The 26889-nt window shown below is 43.8% G+C and overlaps 1 protein-coding gene across 5 annotated transcripts in view; it reads right to left on the reverse strand.

Annotated features, from left to right (window-relative positions):
- LTBP2 (latent transforming growth factor beta binding protein 2) overlaps window positions 1–26889 on the reverse strand; it is a 1514902-nt gene that overhangs the window by 637307 nt on the left and 850706 nt on the right. For all 5 annotated transcript variants that reach the window (XM_069208495.1, XM_069208492.1, XM_069208494.1 and 2 more), the window contains exon 9: window positions 23585–23659. In XM_069208495.1, coding sequence (XP_069064596.1) covers window positions 23585–23659 — 75 coding nt within the window. The remainder of the gene's footprint in view (window positions 1–23584; window positions 23660–26889) is intronic.

The raw sequence follows: 26889 nt of genomic DNA on the forward strand, positions 1-26889 counted from the left end.
TGGAAGCGCAAAATGGGCTTTTTGCGACTAGTCGCAATTTGCGTGTGGCTATTGCATTTGGTTTGCGACTCGCAAATTGCGACTTCCTATTTGCGGGTCGCAAAATGGGGTCGCTATTTTTGCGAGTCGGTAATGGCTCTCGTCGCATTTTGCGAGTCAGAAATGGGATTTTGCATCCCATTTCCGATTTTGAGGGGTCGCAAATTGCGATTCGGGCCATTTGCGACTCGCAAAAGTTTGCTACATCTGGCCCCGTGTTCTGTAGAAATCCATTCCTCTGTAAGGATTGTTCTTCACTCTAGAGCACAAAACAGCAACGTCTCCTGGGAATACTGGCAAAGTTTTACAAGGATTACTTACATGAAATAGTGAAGTTGATAGACTTTTACATCAATTATCCACACATTAAAACAGAGATATATATGAAGCACAGGTGTTGAAATTCATACAGCAGACATTGACCGTGTTAACTCAGAGGCCAGGGGTTAACATAGGACCTAGGAGAGAAGGTGGGTATTTGTATGATGAATGGAGAATTACACAAGGGTAGTGAGAGGGTCAAGAGAAGTTATATGGGCAAGAGGAGGGTATTTAGTTTCCTTTGCAACACAAAAAGAGAGAAATCTGAGGTGAGGAAACTTCATTCCACCGAGAAGGTATGAAGGAAAGGCTACATGTTTTGGGAAATTAAAAAATTGGTTGGTTCATGCTACTTTTAGGGTCATAATCAGATATTTAGTTAAATCAACGAGTACTCAGGTGTGAAATCCTTTTTTGATGAGGTATAAGGATATCAATTTGATGCAGATTTCAAAAGGGAGCCAGTCGAGGACTTTGACGGTTGCATTATGTGATCTATTTACATTGACAAGCAACCAATCATGCAGCACTAGAGAGGGTGGATTGAGAGGCATGTGGTTGACATCAGGGAGCCCTAAGTGCTGCCTTCATCAATTTGAGGGCGGACAAAGGTTTGGATGGTTGAGTAGATTTATTAGAGGACAAACGGTTTAATCTTTTTCAGTAGGCTGATCGGACACCACACTAATTGGCATGCTTTTACTGTGTTTGTTGGGACAAAGATATTCCACATTGCTTGGAAAAGCTGTGCTGTGCTGTCCTGTCCTACATGTTGTTTCTGGCCTGCATTATATTTTTCCTTTAGTAAACGTATAAATCTGTGATCCCAATTCTGCTGTTCACTAGTAACTCTGCCTACGGGTAGGGGTGTAGCTTTAGGGGGGTTGTTTGGAGTGTTACACCCACCTCATATGTGTATTTTTTTTTTATTACTAGTTGAGGACAGGTATTCTGAGATGTCAGTCGGAATACACCAGGAATGTTTACATACACATAGGCAAAAAGGCACACACGCTATATCTTTGTTTAGTCCTTAAAAATATTGGTTGTTTTACAAAATATTGTATTTTCTCTCTTAGTACTCCTACTAATCCGCATTGCTATCCCTTTCCACTGCCCCCTAGGCACGACCCATGAATCCTACTTGTCATATAGGCCCTAATTATGACATTGTTGGTAAAAAACCACCTACCGCCATAGTGAGGGCCGCCAAAAGACCGTCACCGCGGCTAACATCCGTCCACCATATTATGAGCACTGCCGGGCTTCCGCCACAAGAAGGGTGGAAATCCGGCAGTGATCATGGTGGCGGATGGTGGTAAGGTGGCGCTGCTACCACCAGAACCGCTACACCAGTAGACTGCCACCAGCCGTATCATGACCTGCGATATGGTCTGGCGATGTTCTGCTGGTGGGCGCTGCTGGCGGTAGCAGCGCCCCTTCCCGTTCCCTGCTGGAAGACCACCTGAAAGAAGGTAAACAGGGGAGGGGGTTGAGGGGTGTTGTGCGTGTGTGTGAGAGGGAGTTGTGTGCATGAATGTGTGAGTGTGTGCGTGAATGCATCTGTGTGTGTAGTGTTGTTTGTGTGGGTGTATGCATGTGTGAAAATGCATGAAGGAATGGTAATGTGAGTGCGTGTCTACATGTCAGTGTGAATGTGTGTACGAATGTGTGCAAGCATGACTGGATGCATCGGAAGGGGGAGTGTGGATGGAGTGGGTGTGGGGGGCGTCTGGGGAGTGTTGGGGGGTGGGTGATCTGCCTATCAGTTACAGGGAAGGAATTCCCTGCCACCTGTAGGGCCTACTGCCATGGTTTTCATGGTTTTCGTGGTGTTGCTAATGCGACAAAAACCATGGTGGTAGGCTGGCTCAAAATGCCACCGGCTGTACTATAGTGGCTGCCGTGCTGGAGATTGACATCTCCGGACCGGTGGCTGTTATCCCCACGGCAGTCTGAGTGGAGAAGTGGCGGGTTTGCTGCAGCCAACCTGCAATTCTCATAATGTGGAGGTATGTACCGCCAGCCTGTTGGCGGTACTGCCACCACATTACCACTCACCACCGGTGTCATAAAGACCCGCATAATTTGTTTAAACATGATATGCCGGCCTGGATGTTGGAAAAGCTGAGGCTCAACATCACCCCCAAACGCCCCCTCCCCACCCCTCCTTACTGATCAAGCTAAGCTTTGAAGGGGGTTGAAGGGAATGCACTCAAATTGAACCCCAACCTGAGGAAAGATAAGTATTACCCTCTCGTCCCTGCCTCTGAGGTGAATGGTGTCAGTGGTAGCAAGATTGTTGTACAGAGACATGAGACTTTTCACCTGTATGTACCCTTGAGGAAAATCTGCCTACTCGCTGACTCCTTTACAGGTCTGTCCAGTCTCAATAACTTTGATCCCTTAGGTAGCCTCATATATGGGACATATGTGGGTTGCATAGATGTCTCATGACAACCCTTCAATGTGTAACCAAGTGATGGGATAGCATGTGTATGAACGCACAAGTTAGCGGCCTCCGTGTAAGCTATTCTTTGCACTTCTTTGACATATCGGACATAATACTCCTATGCTGAGGACTCCAATCACAAATCAAGGCTTGATTTTTGGGTAAAGGAGGATACTGACATCAGTGACTAATAACATTTACACTTTTCATTACTGACAAGTAAGAAATATCTACATTAGCCAGCCAATTAGAACTCAAATGTATTTAAAGGTGCTATCCAATGAATAATGTCACATTATGCCTTACCAAGCGGATGTCATGAAACAGAACAACATTGTAGACTGCATATTGATGCAGAACTGGGCAAAAGCAAATGCGTTTTTCTCACGGCCCTTTAAATAACTCAGAAGATCGCCGTGATTTAATCGCTATTTGTGTATTCGGCATTTTGATTCACTTTGTCCTATCCAAGGCTTATCTGCGAGACTGCGAACTGTCTCATATGGTATTATATATTGTTCCTCAGTTTGCCGCTTGGTGTCAACAGTGTACAATGGATAACACACCTCGATAGCGGTGTCGTCCTCAGCCCGTGATCCAGGCACATAAATTTTATAGGGAACAGGATGAAACATTGGGGCCCATAGTGTATGTAGTATCAGCCCTGTCAAGCTTTACAGATCCATGCGTGATTTGCTGTTCTACAATATACCTCACAAGAAAAACATGTTTCGCTGTTCACCCGACTCTGGGAAACTCTGCGACAGACTGAACAGAAATTTTCTCCCACTGTTAAAATTCATCTTTTTAAATTAGATTTTTTAGAATTTATATTATGCCACGCACGAGGAGTACATTTTCATTTATTTACATTTCTGCTGCATCACCTCAGAAAGGACTGTAGGCAAAAAGCGAAAAATCAAATAAACAATTGTACATACATTCATTACCTCAGCGTCCCTCCTCCGCTTCAAGTCCGTACAATATGAGTAGGGCTCTGGATTTTATGGTATTTTTGGGGGGATTTCCTTCTGTGTTTATCCATATTTATTTTTTGCTCATTCTGTATGCATTTATCCATATTTATTGTGTGCTTATCCATGTTTAAATGTCTAATTAGTTTTAGCCATTTTCAGTACAATACAGTCGCCTGAAATATCATTTGCACCGTAGAACAGCTCAAGTAGTTGTACTACTGCAGTTATTTAAAACTTCATTAGGATTGTTTTTCTTTTTAACACTCCCTTCCCCCCACCCCGTCAGTCTGCACACCTACTGGCCTAACGCACATTATTGACAGTAGTGAGAATCATACAGAAAAAAAATATTTTTCGTATTTTTTCATATTTAAAAATAAATACAGACAGGAAAATAGATGTTTTCTTTCTGCATTTATCTTAAAAAATCGTTGAAAACTGAAAACTTGGAGCCTTAAATATGAGTAATCTTGCTTCTATATAATTTCTTCCTTATTTTTGCACAAAAAGACTCTACCTCCCCGATCCTACTGTTTTTTTTTACTCCCAAGAAACACACACCGTCTGGCAGTGTCAGGGCCCTGTCGGTTCACTTCGGATTTCGTGCATGTCAAAGTGCATTAAGAGAAGTATGGGAACTGTGATGCTGCATGCAGTGGAGACAGGGTCAGTGAGCGTGGGGACAGGGTCAAAGGTTGGCTATGAAAAAATAAAATATTCGGTACTTTTTTGGTCTTTCACAATCAGGTAGCTACAAGTAACATAACATTCAGCTTAAATTAAAAATAAATACAAAAAGTAGCTACTTATTGGGAAATGCACTGGAGTGCATTATGAAACCTCTTGCACTGCAGAGGTCTGTGTGTACCCAGAGAGCCACAGAATTCCATCTTGATTGGTGCGATTAAGAAAAGTGACGTATTTTTAGTGCTACGAGGTCACAGCCTGTAACAGAAAGCACTGTGAATATGTAATTCATTATTTTAAACTTAGACTGCTACAAAATATGCAAAATGTTTAAGATAGAATGGTGCTTCCAAAATATAGATTTTAGTAATATACAGAGTGTACTAATGCATTTTTTTTACATTATTGTCCCTTCAATACCTCCTGGTGTAGTAAGCGAGATATAAATGCAATTACAATAAAAGCACGCACTTCACAGCCCAGTTGTTAAATCTTTGCACTACCACTCAATGAGAAAAAATCCTTGTCATCACACAGCTTCGAGTGAATAGGTCAAATAAAGCCAGTACCAGCCCTCAAGCATCCTTTACATTTGCAGATTAACTCATAGAGCACATCTGCATTTCTTTCAGGCAAGCAGGCACCCTGGCAGGAAGGCTAAATGCCCGAGCTGCCTGCTCGCCTTCGGTTTCACCGCACAGGAGACTCACTTAATGACACTTCAGGTGAGACATTTAAACTGTTGGAATTTACATTCTCTGGACGGTTGTGTTTTTGCAAAAAGCAGGGGAACGGTGTTTCATAAGAAATAGGTTACTTACCTGTAACTGTAGTTCTGCAGTATTGGAATTTTTCATAGATTCACATGCTTGAATCCTTCCCCCTCGTCAAGATGGGAGTCCTCAGTGTAATACAGAAGCTATGCCCAATTGTATATAAACATTACATGCATTAGGCCTCTAACTTAGAAACGTCAGTCATTTTGTAAAAAAGGACCAAACCCTAAAGACAACCAATCAGATTACACCATCCTCTAGAACCTTCCTGTGAGGAGCTGCCTTCCCTCAGAATTTTCAAGCATTAGTACTGTAATGTAGTTACTACTGAGAGAATGAAGGTGAGCTCTCCAGGGGAGGCGGGTGAGTTGCATGTGAAACTATGAAAGCTTCCAATACTGGAGAACTACAGTTACAGTTAAGTAACTTATTTCTTACTCCAGTTTTGGAACTTTCATAGATTCACATGCTTGAATCAGAATAGCAAGCAGTGATTGGCACTTTTTCTGTGTGTACAATATCCACATAATGTTAAATATGACCCAGCGTGAACAGTTCTTACAGCTTTTGTATGTAGTTTAGAGTCTGGATAATGGAAAGTTATTACGCTATAGTAAATGTGACATGAAACAGTACAAATGGATGGAGGGAACAACAAATGGCTCACCTTTATTGGAACAGATGTCTAAGGACTGCTTGTCCAACCGCTGCATCTTGGAGCGTCTCTGTGTCCAGGAAATAGTACCGTAAGAAAGTATGTGCTGTCTTCCACGTTGCCACATGACAGATGTGCGGTATCAATACACCTGAGAACAATGCACAGGACGTGGATACAGCTCTGGTGGAATAATGAGCACGCACCCTCATATACAATGGTGGACCAGCTTTCTGGTGGCAAAAGATGACTGCATTTTTAATCCATCGAGAAATAGTCTGTTTAGTTACAGGGTATCCTTTTCTAGGGGCACTAACGGCTATGAACAGCTGGTTTGTTCTTCTAAAGGATTTTGTCCTGTCCAAATAAAACTTGATGCATCTCTTAAGATCAACTGAATTCAGGGATCTCTCTGCAGCAGTCTGGGGGTTTGGGAAGAACGACTTCAGTACTACAGGTTAATTAATATGAAAGTCCGAAGGAACTTTCTGGATGAATTTAAGATTGGTGCATAGAGTAACTCTGTCGGTTTTGAATTGTACAGCTTCCTGTGTTGTAAAAGCCTGGATTTTGCTGAACCTACGTGTGGAAGTAAGGGCGAGGAGGAGCACCACCTTCCAAGTGAGGTACTTGATATATACCCTATGAATGTGCTCAAAGGGCTCTTTCATCAGCTGGCCTAGGACTGTGTTAAGTTGCCATGCTGGGGGAGAGGATTTCACCAGAGGAAAGGATCTGAAAAGACCTTTCAAGATTTGTTTTATCAGCCTTTGCGAACACGGAGATGGTTTCCTGGACATTCTCCTATATCGAGAAATAGCTTCCAGATTAACTTTGATGGACGCATGGGTAAGCCCTGTGCTAGCTGTAAGAAGTATGGTAAGACTTTTTCCAGGGCGGAGGAGAGAGGGTGTATACTCATGGACTCGCACCACAAACAAAATCGTTTCCACTTAAGGTGGTATGTTTTATTTGTGCCATCCCCCGTGCTTTAGCAAGGATGTCCTTGCAATCCTTTGGTATGTCTAAGCGGCCGAATTTGTTGAATTCAGGAGTCATGCTGATAAGCTAGGAGATATGGGATCGTGGTGCCTTACTTTTCCCTGGTTGATGGTGAGCAACTTCGGAATTGGCTTCAACTTGATGGGAGGACATGAAGATAGTAGCAGTAACTACGTGTACTAAGGTTTAAGTGGTCACGCTGGAGATATTAGAATTATCTGGCAGGGTTTCGACTTGACTTTCCTGATTACTCTTGGGAGGAGGGGATTGGAGGAAAGGCGTATGCATAAATCCCTGACCATGCAATCGAAAAGGCATCCCCAACTACCCTTGTTGGTGATGGCAACTTGCGTAATATTGGCATTTGGCGTTCTGGGAGGTTGCAAAAAGATCCAAGGTTCGGTTTGCCCCAGTAGGAGAATATTCCATCCAGTGTCCTCTGGACCAATTCCCACTTGTGAGGAGATGCTTTTAACCTGCTTAGCGAATCTGCAATGGTATTTTGTTGGCCTGGAACATGCTCTGCTCTTATGTGCACTGAGTGTTGAATGCATCATCTGGAAATGGTTTGCGCTTCTCGGGACAGTAGGTGGGAGCATGTTCCTCCTTGCTTGTTGAGATAGTACATTGTGGTGGAATTGTCCATCCTGACAAGCACTGCTGATCCGCAAATTCTTGGGAGGAAGGCTTATAAAGCAAAATACACTGCTCTCAGCTCGAGAAAGTTGATATGAAAAGCATGGTGAGAGGGAGGCCACTTGCTGCTTACTCGAAGATCCTGCAGGCACGTGTCCTATCTGTTCATTGACGTGTCTGTGGTTACAGTTAGCGGAGGAATCTGAGGTAAGAAGTGTAGTCCTCTTGAAATGTTTCTCGGAACTGCCCACCAATCGAGAGAAGCTATCATGAGTAGAGTTATCTGGATTATGTCCTTAAAGAATCATTGTGCTTGTTTCCATTGCTTGTCCAGTGCCTCTTGAACTGGACGCATATGAAGGCAACAATGGGGAATGAGGTTTATACAAGATGACATCATCCCTATTAATGATTTGTAGCGTCGAACTGAAAGAGACTTTCTTCTTTGAATTTGTTTTGTTAGGGAGATTAGCTTCTCTTGTCTGTCCAGTGTTGGGTAGGCTTTGGTTTGTTCTGTGTCTAATTTAGCTTGCCAGGAAGACTATCCTTGTCAAAGGTTGGAGTAGTGACTTCTCCTAGCTGAGAGTGAGGTCCAAGTCTTTGAAAAGACATAAGGTCGCTCTGACAGACCTGCGTTCTGACTGGAAGTCGGGAGCATTTACTAGCTAGTCATCTAGATAGGGAAACATTTGGTGTCTCTTGCGTCTCAGGTAGGCTGCGACCGGAGCCAGGCATTTGGTAAAGATCCGTGGTGCAGTCTTGATTTCAAAGGGAAGGACCTCGAATTGAAAGTGCCTGCCGGCTACCATGAGTCTCAGAAACATTCTGTGTCTAGGGTGAATGGGAATTAGAAGGAGGCGTCTTGAGGATCCAGGGAAGCCATATAGTATGCTCTGTTTGGAAGCTGCAGGATGTCTTGCAATGTGACCATATGGAATGTTTACTTTTTCAGGTATTTGTTTAGCTCTTGTAAATCTAGAATTGGCCTTCACAAACAAGATTTTTTACGAATCAGGAAGAAGCGGAGTAGAAGCCTCTTTTGCTCTGGGAACAGGATACAACTTCTATTGCTCCTTTGCTCAATATGGTCTCCACTTCTAAGCTGAGCAGACACATATCTCTTTGTCGAACCTGGGGCGGTGGCATCATTGGGGGTATCTGAATGAACTCTAGGAGGTAGCCAAATTGTATTACATCCAGTACCCATTTGTCCTTAGTTATTTGACGCCAACGATGAAGATGATGTTTCAACGTTCCCTGAAAAACTGAAAGGGAAGAACGAGAGGTAGCCGGTGCTTGAAAACAGTCATTGCCACATGCTTGAATACTTCCCCGTCGTCAAGATGGGAGTCCCCAGTGGAATATACAACCTAGGCCTGAAAATGTACATATACAATACATGGCCTAGGCCTCAATAGAATAACCTATCACAGTCATTTTGTCAAATAGACCCAAACCCAAATTTGAACCAATCAGATTGCCTCACTCCTTAGAACCGCCTGTGAGGAGCTGCCTTCCCTAAGATTTTCCGAGCATAAGTGCTGTAATGATGGACTGAGAAAAGAGAGAAGGTGAGCTCCCCCGGGGAGGTGGGTGGGTTGCATGTGAATCTATGAAAGCTTCCAATACTGGAGAACTACAGTTACAGGTAAGTAACTTATTCATTACTCCAGTATTGGAACTTTCATAGATTCACATGCTTGAATAAGACTAGCAGCAGTAATCAGCACATTTTCTGTCTTGATAAACACTATTCATCTCATAATAATATATCCTCCGCATTATAACACGTAAATGCAAAGCAATAAATGTTAACCCACTGAAACATAAATGTATATGCATAAGAGGTACGTTAATATTGAACAGAAAATCTGATATTATAGCAGAAGCGGATGGTGGGAAAACAAACAGCTCACCTTATTGGAACAAATGCCTAAGGACTGCTTGACCCACCACTGCATCTCGGAGCGTGTCAACATACAGACAGTAATGCTTCGTGAAGACGTGTGTCGTTCTCCACATTGTTGCTCGACAGATGTTCGGCAGTGACACCCCAGAGAAGAGCGCACAGGATGTAGAGACTGCCCTGGTGGAAAGTGCACGTACTCTGGCATCCAGGGGTCGACCAGCCCTTTGATGGCAAAAGGCTATTGCACTTGAGATCCATCTAGAAATAGTCTGTTTAGTGACAGGATGCCCTCTTCTGGGCACACTAAATGCAACAAAAAGTTGATTTGATTTACGGATCGAAGACGTTCGCTGCAGATAAAACTTAAGGCATTGTTTGACATCTAGGGAATGAAGCGATCTTTCTGCTCCAGTCTGAGGCTGCAGAAAGAAAGTCTTTAGCACCACTGGCTCATTAATATGGAAGTCTGACGGCACTTTGGGGATAAACCTAGAATTTGTTTGCAGGATGACTTTATCGTCAGATAATCTCATGAAGGGTTCCTGGATGGTAAATCGTTGAATGTCGCTGACTCAACGTGCAGATGTTAAAGCCAAGAGGAGCACTACCTTCCAGGTGAGGTACTTGATGTCCGACTTATGAATAGGCTCAAATGGCTCCTTCATTAGCTGACCCAGGACTGTATTTAGCTGCCAAGCTGGAGGCGGTGCTCTGACTGGAGGAAAAGATCAGAACAGACCTTTCATGAATTGCTTGATAAGCCTGTCAGACCAGAGGGCCTTTAGAAAGCCGTTTATATCTGGAGATAGCAGCCAGGTGAACTTTAATAGATGCATGCGCGAGACCAGAGAGCGCCAGATGAAGAAGATACAGTAAAACCTGCTCTTGAGCAGATGTAAGCGGATGAATGCCATTCCGAACACACCATAAACAAAACCGTTGCCATTTTAATTTGTACGTGTTACTAGTGCAATCAGCACGTGCTTTAGCTAAAACAGTTTTGCAGTCATTAGGAATATTCAAATGGCTGAACTCATTGAACTCAGGAGCTATGCACATAATCTGAGAGAATTGGAATCTGGATGCCTCACTTCGCCCTGGCTGATGGTTAGTAGCTCCGGAATCGATGCTAACCTGATGGGAGGACACGAGGTCAGCAACAGAAGTTCTGTGTACCACGGTTGACATGGCCAGGCTGGAGCAATTAGGATTACCTCACAGGGCTCTGATTTGATCTTGCTGATGACCCGCGGAAGTAGAGGTATCGGAGGAAAAGCGTAAGCATAAATCCCTGACCATGCTATCGAAAGGGCATTTCCCCACGACCCTGGTTGGTGATACCAGCTTGCATAAAACTGGCATTTCGCGTTCTGGGACATTGCGAACAGGTCCAGTTTGTTTTTTCCCACCTGAGGAATATTGCGGCCAGCGTCCTCGGATTTAGCTCCCACTCGTGGGAAGATGTGCTGAGCCTGCTTAGCGAGTCTGCTGTGGTGTTCCTCATTCCTGGAAGGTGTTCTGTTAGTATGTGCACTAAATGTTGAATGCATCAGGTCCAAATGGTCTGAGCTTCTCTGGACAGCAGATGAGACCGAGTCCCTCCTTGTTTGTTGATGTAGTGCATGGTGGTGGTATAGTCCGTTCGGACAAGCACTGATGAGCCTCGGATTTTTGGCAGAAAGGCCTGCAATGCCAGATACACAGCTCTGAGCTCGAGGAGGTTGATGTGAAGAGTAGCATGAGAGGGGTGGCCACCTGCCGCTCACTTGAAGGTCTTGAAGACATGCACCCCATCCCTCCATCAAAGCATCCGTTGTTATTGTAAACGGAGGGACCGGAGCTAAGAATCCTAAACCCTTGGAAATGTTTGTCGGTGTTGGCCACCAATTGAGGGAGTCGACGATCCTTGCTGTTATCTGTATTATGTCCCCGAAGGAACCTTGCATCTGTTTCCACTGTTTGTCGAGCTCTTATTGTAGAGAGCGCATCTGAAGGCGACAGTGGGAACTAGATTGATACAGGAGGATATCATCCCCAGTAACAATCTGAACTTTCGAACTGAAATAAACTTTCTTTTCTGAACTGTGTCTGCTAGGGTAATGAGTTTGAGTTGTCTTTCCCCCACTGGGAACGCCTTTGCTTGAGTCGTGTCCAGTATAGCTCCCAGGAAAGCTATTCTTCTGGTAGGCTGAAGATGGGACTTCTCTCGATTGAGAGTGAGACCTAGTTGTTAGAATAGGCATAACATGGTCTTGAGAGAGTGGCGTAGAGTATGGATGTCGGAAGCCTCCAGTAACTAGTCGTCCAGATATGGGAATATCTGGTGTTTGTAGCGCCTCAGATATGCTGCAACAGGGGCTAGGCATTTTGTGAAAATCCTGGGAGCGTATTTGAGTCCGAAAGGTAGCACTTTGAATTGAAAGTGCCGGCCGGCTACCATGAATCTTAAGAATTTCCTGTACTTGGGGTGAATGGGTATGTGGAAGTAGGCATCCTGCAGATCTAGGGAAGCCATAAAATCCCCTCTGTTGAGAAGTTGCAAAACATCCTTCAATGTTACCATGCAGAAGGATTGCTTCTTTAGATATTTGTTGAACTCCCTCAGACACAGGATAGGTCTCCACAGATGAGATTTCTTCCTGATTAGGAAGAAGCGAGAATAGAAGCCACTTCCTTTTTTAGAATAAGGCACAGCCTCTATCGCCCCTTTGGATAACATGACATCTTGTCGTGTAGCCATTTTAGCTATAGCTCCATGCACGTTATTTTAACACACTGGGTCAAGCAGCTGTGCACTTTAACCTAGATATATTTTATTCAGATGTATTTTATTATTACAGTAGCCACTTTTACGGTCTTGTTTTATTTTCTGTTTATCTAATTGTTTTTGCCTAGGCCAGCACTCTGTTTTCAAACCAGACATTCTTGCTCACTCTGTGCTTCTTCCAAGGCTACAGCATGGTACATTGCCGGTGAACGTGGTATAAGTTTAGTCTCTGACATTCGTGGAAAACACACATCCTTACGTAGGGACATTTTCTCAGAACATCAGCTGTTTTATTATAAAACACTTCCCTGTCCCTTACACATTAGAGGGAGATTCCAGCCAGAGAACCACAACTGTATGCTGATTGCCGAATGCTCCACTACAGATGCTAACGCAGACTGCAGGCCTTTGCTCAGGTATGGGGGATGATGTCTTCCCAGGGGAACCTGAAGGGCAGAATTAGAGCTTAACATGCTGTGCTCTATCATAGCCTAGGTAGAAGTTAGTCTATTAACTGTAGTGACAATATGATAGCGTTATTTTTATGCTTCACTCTTCTCGTCACAGTTTTAATACTGTCAGGCTGTGTCGTCTTGGTTATTGCAGCTCATGCTTTGCTACCTAAGATGCAGTTGTTTTATTAAATCATTATTGAAACATATACTGCCTCTGTTTGTCATTTCATATATGAGACTAGGGTAACTGAGAGAAACGGATGAGACCTGAGTGACCACGGCTTCCCTGAGAAACCAATTACGTAATGCGCTCGGCTGCCCAGTTTTCTCTGCCCTTGGGTGGAGATGAGGCACTGCTAGATGGCCGGAGCAAAACCCAGATTGCAGCAACAGGTGTCACCTGCAGTGGGTCTGACTTAGTCACCCACACCGTGGGTGATTCTGCTGCTCAAAATCCAGTAGTCTCATTAGAATAATGAGAGCTTACGAGACAATCTTTTTCCAGAAGGAGAAGATGCAGATGCTGTTGACGTGCCCGGGACGGTGGGGTCTCGGGGGGCATGCAAGTGAACTCTAGCAGATGACCATAAGTTATTATGTCCAGAACCCATTTCTCGTTTGTGATCTGATGCCAACGTTGCAGGTGATGTGCCAAAGAAAGAGAGGTAGCCGGCCCTTGGAGGCTGTCAGTGCATGCGGGAGGTGTCCATAGATTGTCTTCCCGACTTTCCTCTAGGAGGAGATCTGTTGTATGCCACCGCCGGTGGTTGCCTCTGATGGTATTGGGGTTTAGAAGATTGGAATTGAGAGGAATAAGCTGGGTACCTGAGTGATTGGTAACCACCTTGAAAGGAAGAGTGCCCTCTACCACTGGCTCCTCAAAAGGGTGTGCGCTTATACTGCAGTGATCCTAAAGACCTGGCAGTATCAGTGTCTGCTTTGATTGCTTGAAGAGTATCATCCACATGTTTTCCAAAAGGGTCTTGTCCAGCATAAGGGAGGTCAAGGATTTTTGTTTGGACATCTGGTCGAAAATTTGTGGCCTTATGCCACCCTTGGCGCCTTAAGACAGCTGAACCAGCCAGTAGCCGAAACCCCATAGCGGCAATGTCCAAAGTACAGTCAATAACCTCTGCAGATGTGGGCTGACCTTCAAGGAGAATCTTTCTCGCTTCCGACTTGCTGGAATCTGGAAGATCATCTACAGAGTGAGAAATGTCCGACCATAGCTGCCTGTCATATCTGCCCAGGTGCGCCAGGGAATTTGCAGCATGGACCACAATGGCAGACATAGAAGAAAATCTTTTTCCAATGTTGTCAAAGCACCTACCATCCTTGTCGGGAGGTGCAGAAAGACGTGCTGAAGGGTTTCTAGAGCGTCGCTGGGTTGCCTGAGAAACCACTGAGTCTGGTTTTGGATGTCCCACCAGGCAAGCAGGGGCGTCCTCTGTCGCTTTACATTTCTTGTCCAGCTCTGGCAATACCGCTGGCACCGTAGCGGGGTTCTGCATAATTTTTAGTCCCTGTTTCCATACATGGTCTATAATAGGGATTGCTCTGACTACCTTCCTATGCAGCTCTTTAAAGTCATATAAGAAGCAATCCTGCTGTGTAGATGGCGTTTGGAGCTCAAATCGTGCAGCCGCTTTTTCTAATAGATTATGAAAAGATCTAATATCCTCTAGAGGGGATTCAACTGAAGTTGGCTCCAGTGAAGGGGGTGCTGGGAGTACATAATCATCCCGTTCATCCTGCTCCGAGAGAACTTCTCCTTCTTCAGCCGCTTCGTTTGACGAGGCCTGGACTTGTGGACTCTGTGGAGCGTGAGGAGGAATTTGCGGCGCAGCAGGAAGAACTGGTAGAAGTACTGGAGTACATGGTGCAGTAACCACTGGTGTAGGATCTTTTGCCGACTGTGGATGGAAGCGCTCCCTATAATCGGCCAGCATGGCCTGTAGGTTAGAAACAAGACCAGAAGGTAAGCACACCATTCCTTGCTGTTGCTGGTGTGAGACTAGATCATAATAGTGCTGATCATAATAGGAGTCATCATCAGAGTACTCCTGACATTTAACATGCAACTGGGATGGACTCCTGGCTACTCCAAACAAGGCGTCCTGATCTGATTTATCATCATCGTTCCCATCTAAAAAACGAGATGGCAAAAGTCTTGACACCTTACTTGGTGATGTGCTAGACTGTGTCACATGAGTCTTTGAAAGCCTCTTGAGAGGAGTATGCTGGATTACATCAGCAATTATCCTCTGCCATAAGAATGCTGGTCTACCTTTAGACTCTAAGATGCACGCACATTCTACCATATCAGTATCCACCTCCTGTGCATTGTTTTCAGGAATTTCTCTTTGGAAATTTGCCAGCCTGCAACATGGAAGAGAGCCCACACTTTCACAAGACACTACTGTTTGGACATTGAAACAAGCGGAGATGCGGCAGTTGGTCAGGCAGTCCCTAGACATCTCTTCCAATGAAGGTGATCCATTTTACTATCACCCGCCATCAGCTTTATTTCTATATTTATGCCTATATATATATATGTATATATATGTCTATATAAATAACTATAGAAAATATGATTGTTACTGCTTGCTATTCTGATTCAAGCATGTGAATCTATGAAAGTGCCAAAACTGGAGTAAGAAATAAGTTACTTTCCTGTAACTAGTTCTCCAGTACTGGAAGCCTTCACAGAGTTACATGCGACCCACCTGCCTCTCCTGTGGAGCTCACCTTCATATTCTCAGTGTTGCCTATAATTCAGCACTAATGCTTGATCTGAGGGAAGGAAGCTCCTCACAGGAGGGTTCTAGAGGGAGGAGTGATCTGATTGGAGCACTCTGAACTTTGGTCCTTTTTTCTTAAACAACTGTGATATGTTACTAATATAAACAGCTTATGCATGTAATGTATTACTATGTTAGAGAATTATGTTTTTTATAACAATGGGGACTCCCATCTCGACGGCGGGGGAGGATTCAAGCATGTGAATCTATGAAAGTTCCAATACTGGAGTAAACAACTGATCAGATTTTCTAAATTGCTTGGTACGGTGACTATACAATTTAAGAGAGAGCATATAGTCCAAGGTGTGAAGAGACTTTTCAGCTGGAGTTCCGGATTTGGGAAGAAAGTGCCAAGTATGGTTTATTGAGGTGAAACTGTGATGGTACTTTGGGAGTGAACCGTGAGTTTGTTCTGAGAAGTACTTAATCATCAGTGAAACGCAAGAACGATTTCTGAATTGTAAATGCTTGGATCTCACTGACCCTTCTAGCAGATGGGAGGGCCAACAACAGAGCGTCCTTCCTTGTGAGGAATTTCAGATCTGCCTTGTGAATGGGCTTGAGTGGAGGCTTCATGAGCTGTGCGAAAACCATGTTGAGATGCCATTCTGGGGGAGGTGCCTGTATTGGAGGAAAGACTGAATAATCCTTTCATTTATTGTTCGACTATCCTAGTCATAGAGAGGGAGAATGAGTAGAATGTCTGTATCATGAAATTGGGGATAGGTGAACATTAACAGACATGTGAACTAAGCCTAATTTGGCTAGCGAAAGTTGGTACAGTCTCTAGTGACTCTTCCAAAGGGATGCAGGTTAGATTGTTGACACCATAAACAGAATCTTTTCCATTTCAGCCTGTATGTCTTGTTTATTGATTCAGCTCTTGTTTTGACCAGAATATCTCTGCAGTCCTGAGAGATATTTACATCTCAGAATTCAATGAATTCATCAGCCAGGCGTGTAATTGTAGAGAGGCTGGTTTCCGCAAGCAAAATCTGTCCGTCGTTCCTCGTCAATAGGGTTTGGATTTTGGGTGGCTGGATGGGACTGGAATCTGAGAGTAACAGGAACTCCGTAAACCAATGGGTTCTGGGCCATTTGGGAGCTATTAAAATGAGGCAGCAGTGCTCTCTCTTCATTTTGTTGAGGATTCTCAATGTGAGAAGGAAGGGGAAAAAAGCATAAGCATAACTCTCGGACCATCTATTTAAAAGGGCATTTCCCAATGATCCTGGAAGTGGTTATCGACTGGCATAGAACTGGTATTTGGCGTTCTTGTCTGTCGCAAAGATGTCCAATGCTGGTTTGCCCCAGCAAGAGAATATTCTGTCCAATACCTGTTAATCCAGTTCTTCTTGTGACAACTGTCTGTGGATTTGCTGAGAGTGGCCACTAAGGTATTGTTCACTCCTGATATGTGTCCAGCTTTTAGAGATATCTGGTGGACTGCAAGACAATTTCAAAGATTTTGAGCCCCTTGAGAGAGCGATAGGGACCTGGTTCCCCCTTTTTTGTTGCTATAATAAATGCTAGTCATATTGTCTGTACGGACCAGCACAGAGGTTCCTGCTTTGAGTTCCAGGCGATTGGTGTTCATTAGTTTTTGCTGTGTAGACCATCTCCCCTGGATCTGTAGGCCCTGAAGATCAGTGCTGTAGTCCTTCAAAGAAGCCTCGGTCAGTAGGACGACGTTTGGAACTCGGGTCAGGAATGTAAGGCCTTGAGAGATATGGTCTTTGTGAAACCACCATACTAGTGTCTCCCTCATCCTCAGGGTAATGCTGATCAAGTCTTCGAAGGAGTTTTGTGATTGGCTCCATTGTATCTGGAGCTCCTCTTGTAGTGGTATCCTTTTTAGTTGTGTCAGCATGACTATGTTTATTGCAGAGGAGATCATGCCTAGGAGCAACCTATATAGTTTTACAGAAACCGACTTTCTTTTGGAGATTTGCAGAACCAGGCTGGACAACTTATGTTGCCTGTCTTGAGATAGAAAGGACTTGTTTCTGATTGTATCAAGGCTGGCACTCAAAAACATAATGGTTTGTTTTGGAATGGAGGAAGATTTCGGGTAGTTTACTGTGAGGCCTAGCCTGCGAAACAGAGCAAGGCAAACTTTGATGGCTTCATAGGCTTGCTTTCCTGTTGAGGCTTTTAGCAGCCAGTCGTTCAGGTAGGGGAAAAACCTAAGTGTGCCTGCTACTGGGGCAAGGCATTTGGTGAAAATTTGAGGAGCAAATTTTAGAACAAAGGGAAGGAAAGGGTACCAGCTATGGTGAAACGGAGATACTTGCGATGCTTGGGATGTATGGGAATGTGGAAGTAAGCATCTTGTATAGGGACATCATGTAATCTCCGCTGTTTAACAGGTGGAGGATGTCTGACAGAGTGATCACATGGAACCACTGCACAAAAACTTGCTTAATTTCCTGAGGTCCAAGGTGGGTCTCCATTCCCCTGTCTTCTTTCTTACAAGGAAAAAACAGGAGTAGAATCTCATTCCTTTTTGATGAAAAGAAACCTTTTCTATTGCACCCTTAGTAAGCATTATTAGGGCTTCTTTCCTCATTAGGTTAAGATGAGGTGGGTGTGCTCCTTTTGGAGGATTGTTTGGTGGTTTCTGCACAAACTCCAGGGTATGGCCATAGTTCATTAAGTCCAAACCCATTTGTCTAATGTTATCATCTTCCATTGGGGGAGGTAGTTGGAGATGTTCACGCCCACCTGTGGTAAAGGGACAGATGTAGCCGGTACCTGGTCCAGGTCACTGCTTGCAGCTAGTGTTTTGGCCTTGGGGGATTTGCTTCTGGCTTGCACCCTGCTTGTCGTAGGCTGCTGAGGGTGGTTGGCGGTAGGTGTGATTGTAAGAAGGTCTATATTGAGATTGTGGCTGATATTGCATAGGTCGCTGATAGCCTCCTCTATAAGTGGAGTAACCTCTCATTCTAGTCCCTCAAAAGGGCAACTTTTTAAACTGGAGAGTGCTGAGAGACCTAGTGGTGTCCGATTTTATAGCCAATAAGGCACCATCAATATATTTGCCAAATAAAGTTTTGCCATCATAGACCATGTCTAGGATTTTTGATTGGACCTCTGGTCTAAAAGGCGAAGCCTTTAGCTATCTTAGGCACCTCAAGAGTGCTGTTCCATCTAACTGGTGGAAATCCGTGGAGGCGGTGTCAACAGCAAAATCTATAATCTCAGAGGAATCACGATCACCCACTTGTAAAATCTTTTTTACTTTTGCCTTCTTGTCTTCAGGAATCAGATCGAACAGACTCTTGATATCTGACCACATCTGGTGGTCATAGCACCCCAGAATCGCAAGTGAATTGCCTGCGCAGACATTTACAGCAGACATAGGAGAAAATCTTTTCCCAATGTGGACCAAGTGTTTGCCTTCCTTGTCTGGGAGCTCAGAGACGGAGGCGGAAGGGCTCTTTGAATGTCTTTGTGGTGCCTGTGAAATGACTGAATCCGGTTTTGGGTGACTGATGAGACAGGGGAGGGAATTATTTGTGGCTTTATACTTTTTGTTCAGGTGAGGTGGTACTGCCTGTACCATAGCTTTATTCTTCATGATCTTTATTCCCTCATTCGACATATAGTCAATAATGGGGATGACTCTCACAGACTTCCTGGCCTTCTCTTTAAAGTCATGAAGAAAACAGTCGGACAGCCTGACAGAAGCTGGTAGATGGAATCTTTCAACCACTCGAACCATTAGGTTGTGAAAACACCTGATGTCTTCTGAAAGAGAGTCTGAAGGATGAATAGAGGGAGTAGGAAAAAGGTAGTCATCCCATTTGTCCTGTGGATGTTGAGGAATGTCGCTTTCCTCTCTCTCATCTGTGGAAGAATGATCTTTTCTAGGAGGTGCTGCAATAGTGGAGACTGGTGTCATTCTGGATGTTTCTGGGCGAGGGATGCGCCTGGTGTTGTAGGAGAAACATGCTGGGGTGATGCAGGTTGCTGTTCCTGTGGAAGTTCAAGATACCTTTTCCTATAATCTTGCAGCATGGCCTATAGATCCTGGATTAATGAAGTAGGCATCTGCACAACATCTTGCCTAGGCTGAGAACTCGGGTGATACTCGTATTGTTCATAATAATGTCTAGGAGAAGCATAGTATGGTTCATAATATTGCTGCTCATTCACATCGTCATGATCTTCCTCCTGATATTTGACTTCTGAAGGACTGTGTGCATCCCGAAAAGGCCCCTCGTCGTCCAACTCTTCTCAGTCCAATAACTGATTATGTAGTAAAGCTGAGACCTTACTTGGAGTGGTCGCTTCTGGCCCAAAAACAGTCTTTGTAATTTTTGTTTTAGTTGACGGTCCCATCGATGACCTTGTTGATGAAGTAAACGTCGAATGAGGCCTCAACAGTAAAACTTCTCTCATTGATGGTGCTGTCCACGACAGTGCTGTCATTGACGGTGGTGTTGTGGATGATGGTGCCGGTTTTGTAGATAATGATGTTGTTGTTGACAGTGGTAGTGCAGATACCGCTGCTGTCAATGGTGTTCAAGTTGACAACGTTTTTGTCAACCTCATCTTCGTAGATGTTGTAGGCGAGGTCAAATCCACTGTTGACAGTGACTTAGAGGCGATAATCATCTTGGTTGACAAAATAGAAGCATCATTGGCTCCTGATGTGGAAGTTTTCAACGATGATGGCCTCATGGATGAGACAGTGGAGAAGGTCGTCGTCGACACCAACGTCAACAGTGATGCTGGTGCAGACTGTGTTGTGAGGGGAGGTTTTGTCTTCGATGTCGACAGATCTGAAGGAGAACGCTTTCTGTTCCCTTTTTTAACTGATGGAGTGGATGGTTGTGAAGAGGCTGACCCTGTGGAGATGAGTTTTAGTTTCTTCTTTTGTAGATGGTCCTTATGATGCAATTTTAAATCCTTTCTACTCTCTTCAGAAGCCCCTTGGTCAGAGGATCTTGACCTTTTGTGGGGTCTAGCAGATGAATCACTGACCTCTTCAGAAGAACTGGACTTTTGTGATATCGACTTCTGTAGCCACTGAAGTATTCTCCACTCCCTGTCTCTCAACATTTTTAAAGAGATCATATGGCAACTTGGGCACTCCTATACCTGATATTGAGGGTAGAGGCATTAGAGACAGTTTGTGTGTGGGTCATCCACATGCAGTCTTTTCTTCCCACAGGACTTGCATGATCTGAAGAGGCCCTTATTAAAAGATTGAGACATTGTAGCTGTAAACATGTTGGCAAATATAGGAAAAAACTGAGCAGAGCTTCAAGGAGACCCCTTCACACAACATGTGGTACAAAATCTGAGGGAATCAGCTTCTCTTCGAAATGTTCTAGAGGGTGATAGCACCTGATTGGTTTTAGTTAACGTTAGGCCCTTTTTAAAATAGAACATAGATAGGCTGTTAAACTAATGGCATAGTGCTATTATAGCCTATGTACGTTTTACATACTGATTTACTATGGTACTGTGGGACTCCCACAGTGACAATGGGGAATGAATCAGGCATGTGAATCTATGAAAGATCCAATACTGGAAAAAGTGGGTGCTCTGTATGAAAGTGCATGATATGAGTGCTCTGTACGACAGTATGTGATGTGAGTGTTCTGTATGAAGCTATGTGATGTGAGTGCTCTGTACAAAGGTGCATGATGTGAGTGCTTTGTACGACGGAGTGTGATGTGAGAGCTCTGTACGATGGACTGTGATGTGAGTGCTCTGTATGAAGGTATGTCATCTGCTGTGTGCTCTATATGAGGGTGTGGCACCTGCCAACTGCTCTGTATGAATTTGTGTGATCTCCTGACTGCTCTGTATGAAGGTGTGTCAATAAACTTTCTGCACAAAGGTGCGTGATGTTAGTGCTGTATGAAGGTGCGTGATGTGAGTGCTCTGTATGAAGGTGTGTCAATAAACTTTCTGCACAAAGGTGTGTGATGTTAGTGCTATATGAAGGTGCATGATGTGAGTGCTCTGTACGACAGTGTGTGATGTTAGTGCTCTGTACGACAACGCGTGATGTGAATGCTCTGTAAAGGTGTGTGATGTGATTGCTCTGTACGACAGTGTTTGACGTGAGTGCTCTGTATGAAGGTATGTGATGTGAGTGCACTGAACAATGGTGTGTGATGTAACTGCTCAGTATGAAGGTGTGGGATGAGGGTGCTATGTACAACGTTGCGTGACGTGAGTGCTCTGAATGAAGGTGTATGATGTGAGTGCTCTGTACGACGGTGTGTGATGTGAGTGCTCTGCGTGAAGGTGTGTGATGTGAGTGCTCTGTACAATGGTATGTGATGTGAGTGCTCTGTATGACAGTGTGTGATGTGAGTGTTTGTGTCACGGTGTGTGATGTGACTGCTCTGTGCGATAGCATGTGAGTGCTCTGTATGAAGGTGTGAAATGTGAGTGCTCTGTACGACTGTGTATGATGTGAGTAATCTGTATGAAGGGGTGTGATGTGAGTGCTTTGTATGAAGGTGTGTGAGGTGAGTGTTCTGTACGAAGGTGTGTGATGTGAGTGCTTTGTACGAAGATGTGCGTTGGGAGTGCGCTGTACAACAGTGTGTGATGTGAGTGCTCTGTATGAAGATGTGTGATATTGGTGCTCTGTACGACGGTGAGTGATGTGAGTGCTCTGTACGAAGATGTGTGATATGGGTGCTCTGTACGACGGTGAGTGATGTGAGTGCTCTGTACGAAGGTACGTAATGTCAGTGCTGTGTATAACGGTGTGTGATGTGAGTGCTTAGTACAATGGTGTGTGATGTGGGCGCTCTGTATGAAGGTGTGTAATGTGAGCGCTGTGGATGTAGGTGTGTGATGTGAGTGCCCTGTAGAACGGTGTGTGATGTGAAAGCTCTGTACAAAGGTGTGTGATGTGGGTGCTCTGTACAAAGGTGTGTGAAGTGAGTGCTCTGTACGACGGTGTGTGATCTGTATGACAGTGTGTGATGTGACTGCTCTGTACAACGGTGTGTGATGTAAGTGCTCTGTACGACGGTGTGTGATGTGAGTGCTCTGTACGATGGTGTGTTATGTGAGTGCTCTGTATGAAGGTGTGATGTCAGTGCTCTGTACGACTGTGTGTGATGTGAGTACTCTGTATGAAGTTGTGTGATGTGAGTGCTCTGTACAACTGTGTGTGAGGTCAGTGCTCTGTATGAAGATGTGTGATGTGAGTGCTCTGTATGAAGGTGTGTGATGTGAGTGCTCTGTACAACTGTGTGTGATTTAAGTGCTCTGTACGAAGATGTGTGATATTTGTGGTCTGTACCAAGTTGCGTGATGTTAATGCTCTGTACGACGGTGTGTGATGTTAGTGCTCTGTACGACGGTGTGTGATGTGAGTGCTCTGTATGAAGGTGTGTGATGTGAGTGCTCTGTATGAAGGTATATCATCTGCCGGGTGCTCTGTATGAAGGTGTCTCATCTGCCATGTGGTCTGTGTGATATCCAGTTCCGGAGTTATCCTTGGTGCTGAAATTTCAAAGACTCGCTGGCTCTAAAGAAATCACTGATAAACACTTTCAGCACTAGAGCTAGTTCCATCGCTGCCCTTGATGCTGAATGTTTCAGGAAACAGTTGTCGAAAAGAAACAGCCCTGTATTCTGAGTGGACCTGGGATAAGGGACCCCTGGCATGGTTGACACGCAACCCTTAGGATACATTTTTCACAAATTTATACTCAGCACCTGAACGTGTTTGTGAACAAGCCTTCCGGTAATCGATCATTTAAATGGTTTAGAAGCCACGCGTCCACATTGAGCAGAGATTTCTGTGAAGTGTAGTTTCACATAGTTAGATATTCACAGACAGGGGATCTAATAGGTGGTAGCGCAGTGCTCAAGGTACTCTAAAACATGTGTATAACAATATGTGGAAGATCTGTTCATTAAGAAATAAATTAGAACTAACCATGTTTGGACTGCAGGAGTAAGGATTAATTGGGGCTACTTTAACCACTTGTTAATTCAGAACAAGGCTGCATCCCTATTTCATTTGATATTTCAGCCAAATACCGCCGTGTGTGAATCTGGGGTTCTTTACTCTGGCTTGATAGTTTTACGTGTTTCACAGATCAAAGAAAATGAGCCTTACCTTGGCAGTGTGTCTGATTTAGCCTCTTGAACCCCCCAGGACATTCCAGTCGGCCGTTATCAATCACTGGATGAGCTGGGAATAAACATATAGCCATTAATGACTAAAATGGGACAGAGCATTAAACAAGTTCCATGTCCGAATGGCTACAAGGCCGGTAGTCGCTATGTGCCATTCATGAAGTATCAGACATACAGAATCTATGAGGTCATCTTTCCCATTTCAGAGGGGTTCTAAGTTATGATAAAATGTCAGTATAGAGGAGAACACCTCAGCCAGAAGAAATGTCAATTTTGGGAGGATGGTTCGCACGGAATTCAGAAGCACTGGCAATTTTAAACAGCTGTAATTCTTTCCGATGTTACCTGCATTATAACATCCCTGAAAAACTATGTTTTTGAATTATTCGATAATTAAAACAAAATAGCCCCAAAAATCGAAATATTAAGGTGCAATTCAACCTTTAGTCATTACCCATGACATGCCACAGAAGTGAATCTAGCAAGATTTGCTACTGTAAATGTTTATATTTTATTTTGTTTTTTGGACCTCTGCTGTGGACTGAGGTCTATGAGACCGGCTGAGCCGCTTAATTCTCTATGAAAAAATGACACACATTTCAGTTTCAGTTAAGCTACTGTTGTGATAGTTTTTCTGTGTCTGGCGTTCTGAGCACAGGAAGGTGTACACTACTTAATATCCATTTTGGATTTGAGGAGAAACGCACGTTTAAATATTCACCCTAAGAACATCTTAAACGTTTAATAGATCAGAAAGAAAACTAGCAGCTTATGTCAGCATGGTTTCATATTATGAGATAATAAATAAAACCCAACCTATAATGCTTTATTGGCAACATCTAGTATAGTAGAATATATTCAGATTCTGAGTCAAGTTTGTCGTGAAGCACAACGTGGGTTTTATTTAATAATTTAATTTAGGATATCATATATTTTCCAGAAGATTAGATATCTGGACTACTGGTAAAGTCATCTGGCTTATAATAATGGACCTGGAAGGGAGGCTGCTAGTAGTGGCAGTAGAAATGCTTCCCTTGACACAAGGACAGGGTATTGGTTGTTGAGGAAGAACAATCGGACAGCAAGATGTTAATAGTCACTGTGGGAACTTCTATTCACTGGCAATGCCTACTGGGTATTCTGTCTTTAGGGAACCAGGGGATTGTTATTTCATTCACAAGGACACATGGACTGGAGTTCTCGAAGAGAAACACATGGTTTCAAAAAGACACTTTCCTTTTTTGAAAGCATTTTGCCATCCTGTTTTCACACTGTCCTCTTTGGCAACTGGCCGACCTAAAACCAAATACCACGATACTTTTATTACATCAGTTTGCTGGAAAAAGAGGTGCGTTTCTGTGGCCGTTGTTTCAGCATTTTTTACCTATAGTCTGTCCAGTCCAATGACACAACGGGAATTTGCATTAAGAGTGCCAGAGAGATCACGATTCCTTTGATCAAGTCTTAAAGCAAGAAGGAACAATGGAGTTCCTTGCAGTCCCTGTACAGCAAAGAGTTGCCCAGATTTTGGACTTGATTTTTCTCTTTTCGCTTGAAAGGGATTGAACCGAACAGTTGCAAGATAGCTTCTTGACAAGAACTTAAGGGGTATAGAAATCTACGGGTCTGATTTGTGGTTTGGCAAATGGAGAAAAGGCAGACAGGGTGGGGGAGGACTTCAAGTCTGCAGCCCTGCCTTTACTCTATCCACTACATTTAGTGATGCCCGGGGGTCCCAGGGACAGTGCTATACATTAGCAGGAAACGTCGTTACAGTGGCTCCTGTCAATGTATCTCTTCTCCTATGGTGTGGGGGTAATTTTTCTTTTTAATAAATATCCCCACCATCACTATATACCTGGCGGTGACGGACAGTAAAAAAAAGCCACGTGGCCACCCACTTTAAATAGGGTGGACGGTCCGATGGCTTACTTCTGACGGTCCCTACTCCCTTGGGTCACTGATGAAGCTTTTCATTGATGGAGTAAGTTTTGCTCCTTTGGAGTAAACCCACAGTCCACCTACCTCTAAATTGTGCAAGTGGGTTGAAAGTTTGCCATAAGTGTGTACTACGGCTCTGTTTCAACAGATAATCCCCACAACCAAACTTTTAAATCAGCCCTTAAACCGTTTGAACAATTAAGTGACTAGCCGGTGACTATAGTTTGCCCCTAAAAGTTGAGGCTTGAAAAAGGTCCTGTATGTCAGAATAAGCTGCTGGCCTGTGGTCAATTGTCTAGTCATCTGGGAATGCTGGTATACTGTGTAGTGTGGAGAAATGACCTTGTGGGTGTGGGTTGTAGAGTGTGACTTCCGCACATTTTTCTTGCACATAAACAGAGCCACTAGAGACCACTTGGAATGCCTTCACTATCACCACAGAAAATCAAGGTAACTGGCTTCGCCCCAAACCTTTCAGATACTGAACAGCTTTGTGCTCAAGTTCCATAGTGAAAAATTGTGGTGCACAGCTGTCCTCTAAGGGCCACGTTTGAAAATTATATTTTTGGTAATGAGTGTTTGCAGCACCTTCTGCTTTAACCTGAAATCTTACCTTCTAAGTAAAGTGTTAGGGGTTTCTTACTCTAAAAAGATTCATGGCTTTGGCACATTTTTGGCTTAAGATCAATCTGCTTAAATCCAAATTGCATGAGGCATATCTAGTCTTCCAGCAAACTATTTTAAGTACGTCATGTATTCCTCAATTCCTACTTACGCCCCGTTTTTCTGCTTTGTTTTGAAGTAACTCTTGAGCCCCTTATCTGTTGTGCTTTATTTTCAATACTCCATTTTATCTTTTACTTAAATATCACATGAGCATTGTAAGTTCATTATTTCTTACTCAATTTCTAGTTTATTTTCTACTTAATTTGAGATCTGAATTATTACTTAGGCTAAACTGCCAAAGGTGGGCACAAAATATCCTTACTTCTTTCTCTTTAGAATAGACAATATAGGCTAGCTTCACAAACTCAAAGTTCTGTATTTGCTTCTGCAGCTTGGCACAAGGGTAAAATTTGATAAATGGAATAGAAATCACAGAATTCCTGGGCGTGCCAAGACAGACCCCTATCCTAACTTTTTTATATCACTGGCTACGTGAGGCCATAAGAACTTACTATACCTCATTTCCGAACAAACCTACCTCACTAGAAGCGCTGCAAACGCTACTCACATGTAAAGTTAGGACAAAACGAATCACTAGACTATACAATGCATCCCAACGAGACGCAGCAACAGATGATCCCACTGCGCTAAATAAACGGACTACTCTGTTAGATGACC

Source organism: Pleurodeles waltl, chromosome 9 (genome assembly GCF_031143425.1).
Source record: "Pleurodeles waltl isolate 20211129_DDA chromosome 9, aPleWal1.hap1.20221129, whole genome shotgun sequence".
Lineage (NCBI taxonomy): Eukaryota > Metazoa > Chordata > Amphibia > Caudata > Salamandridae > Pleurodeles > Pleurodeles waltl.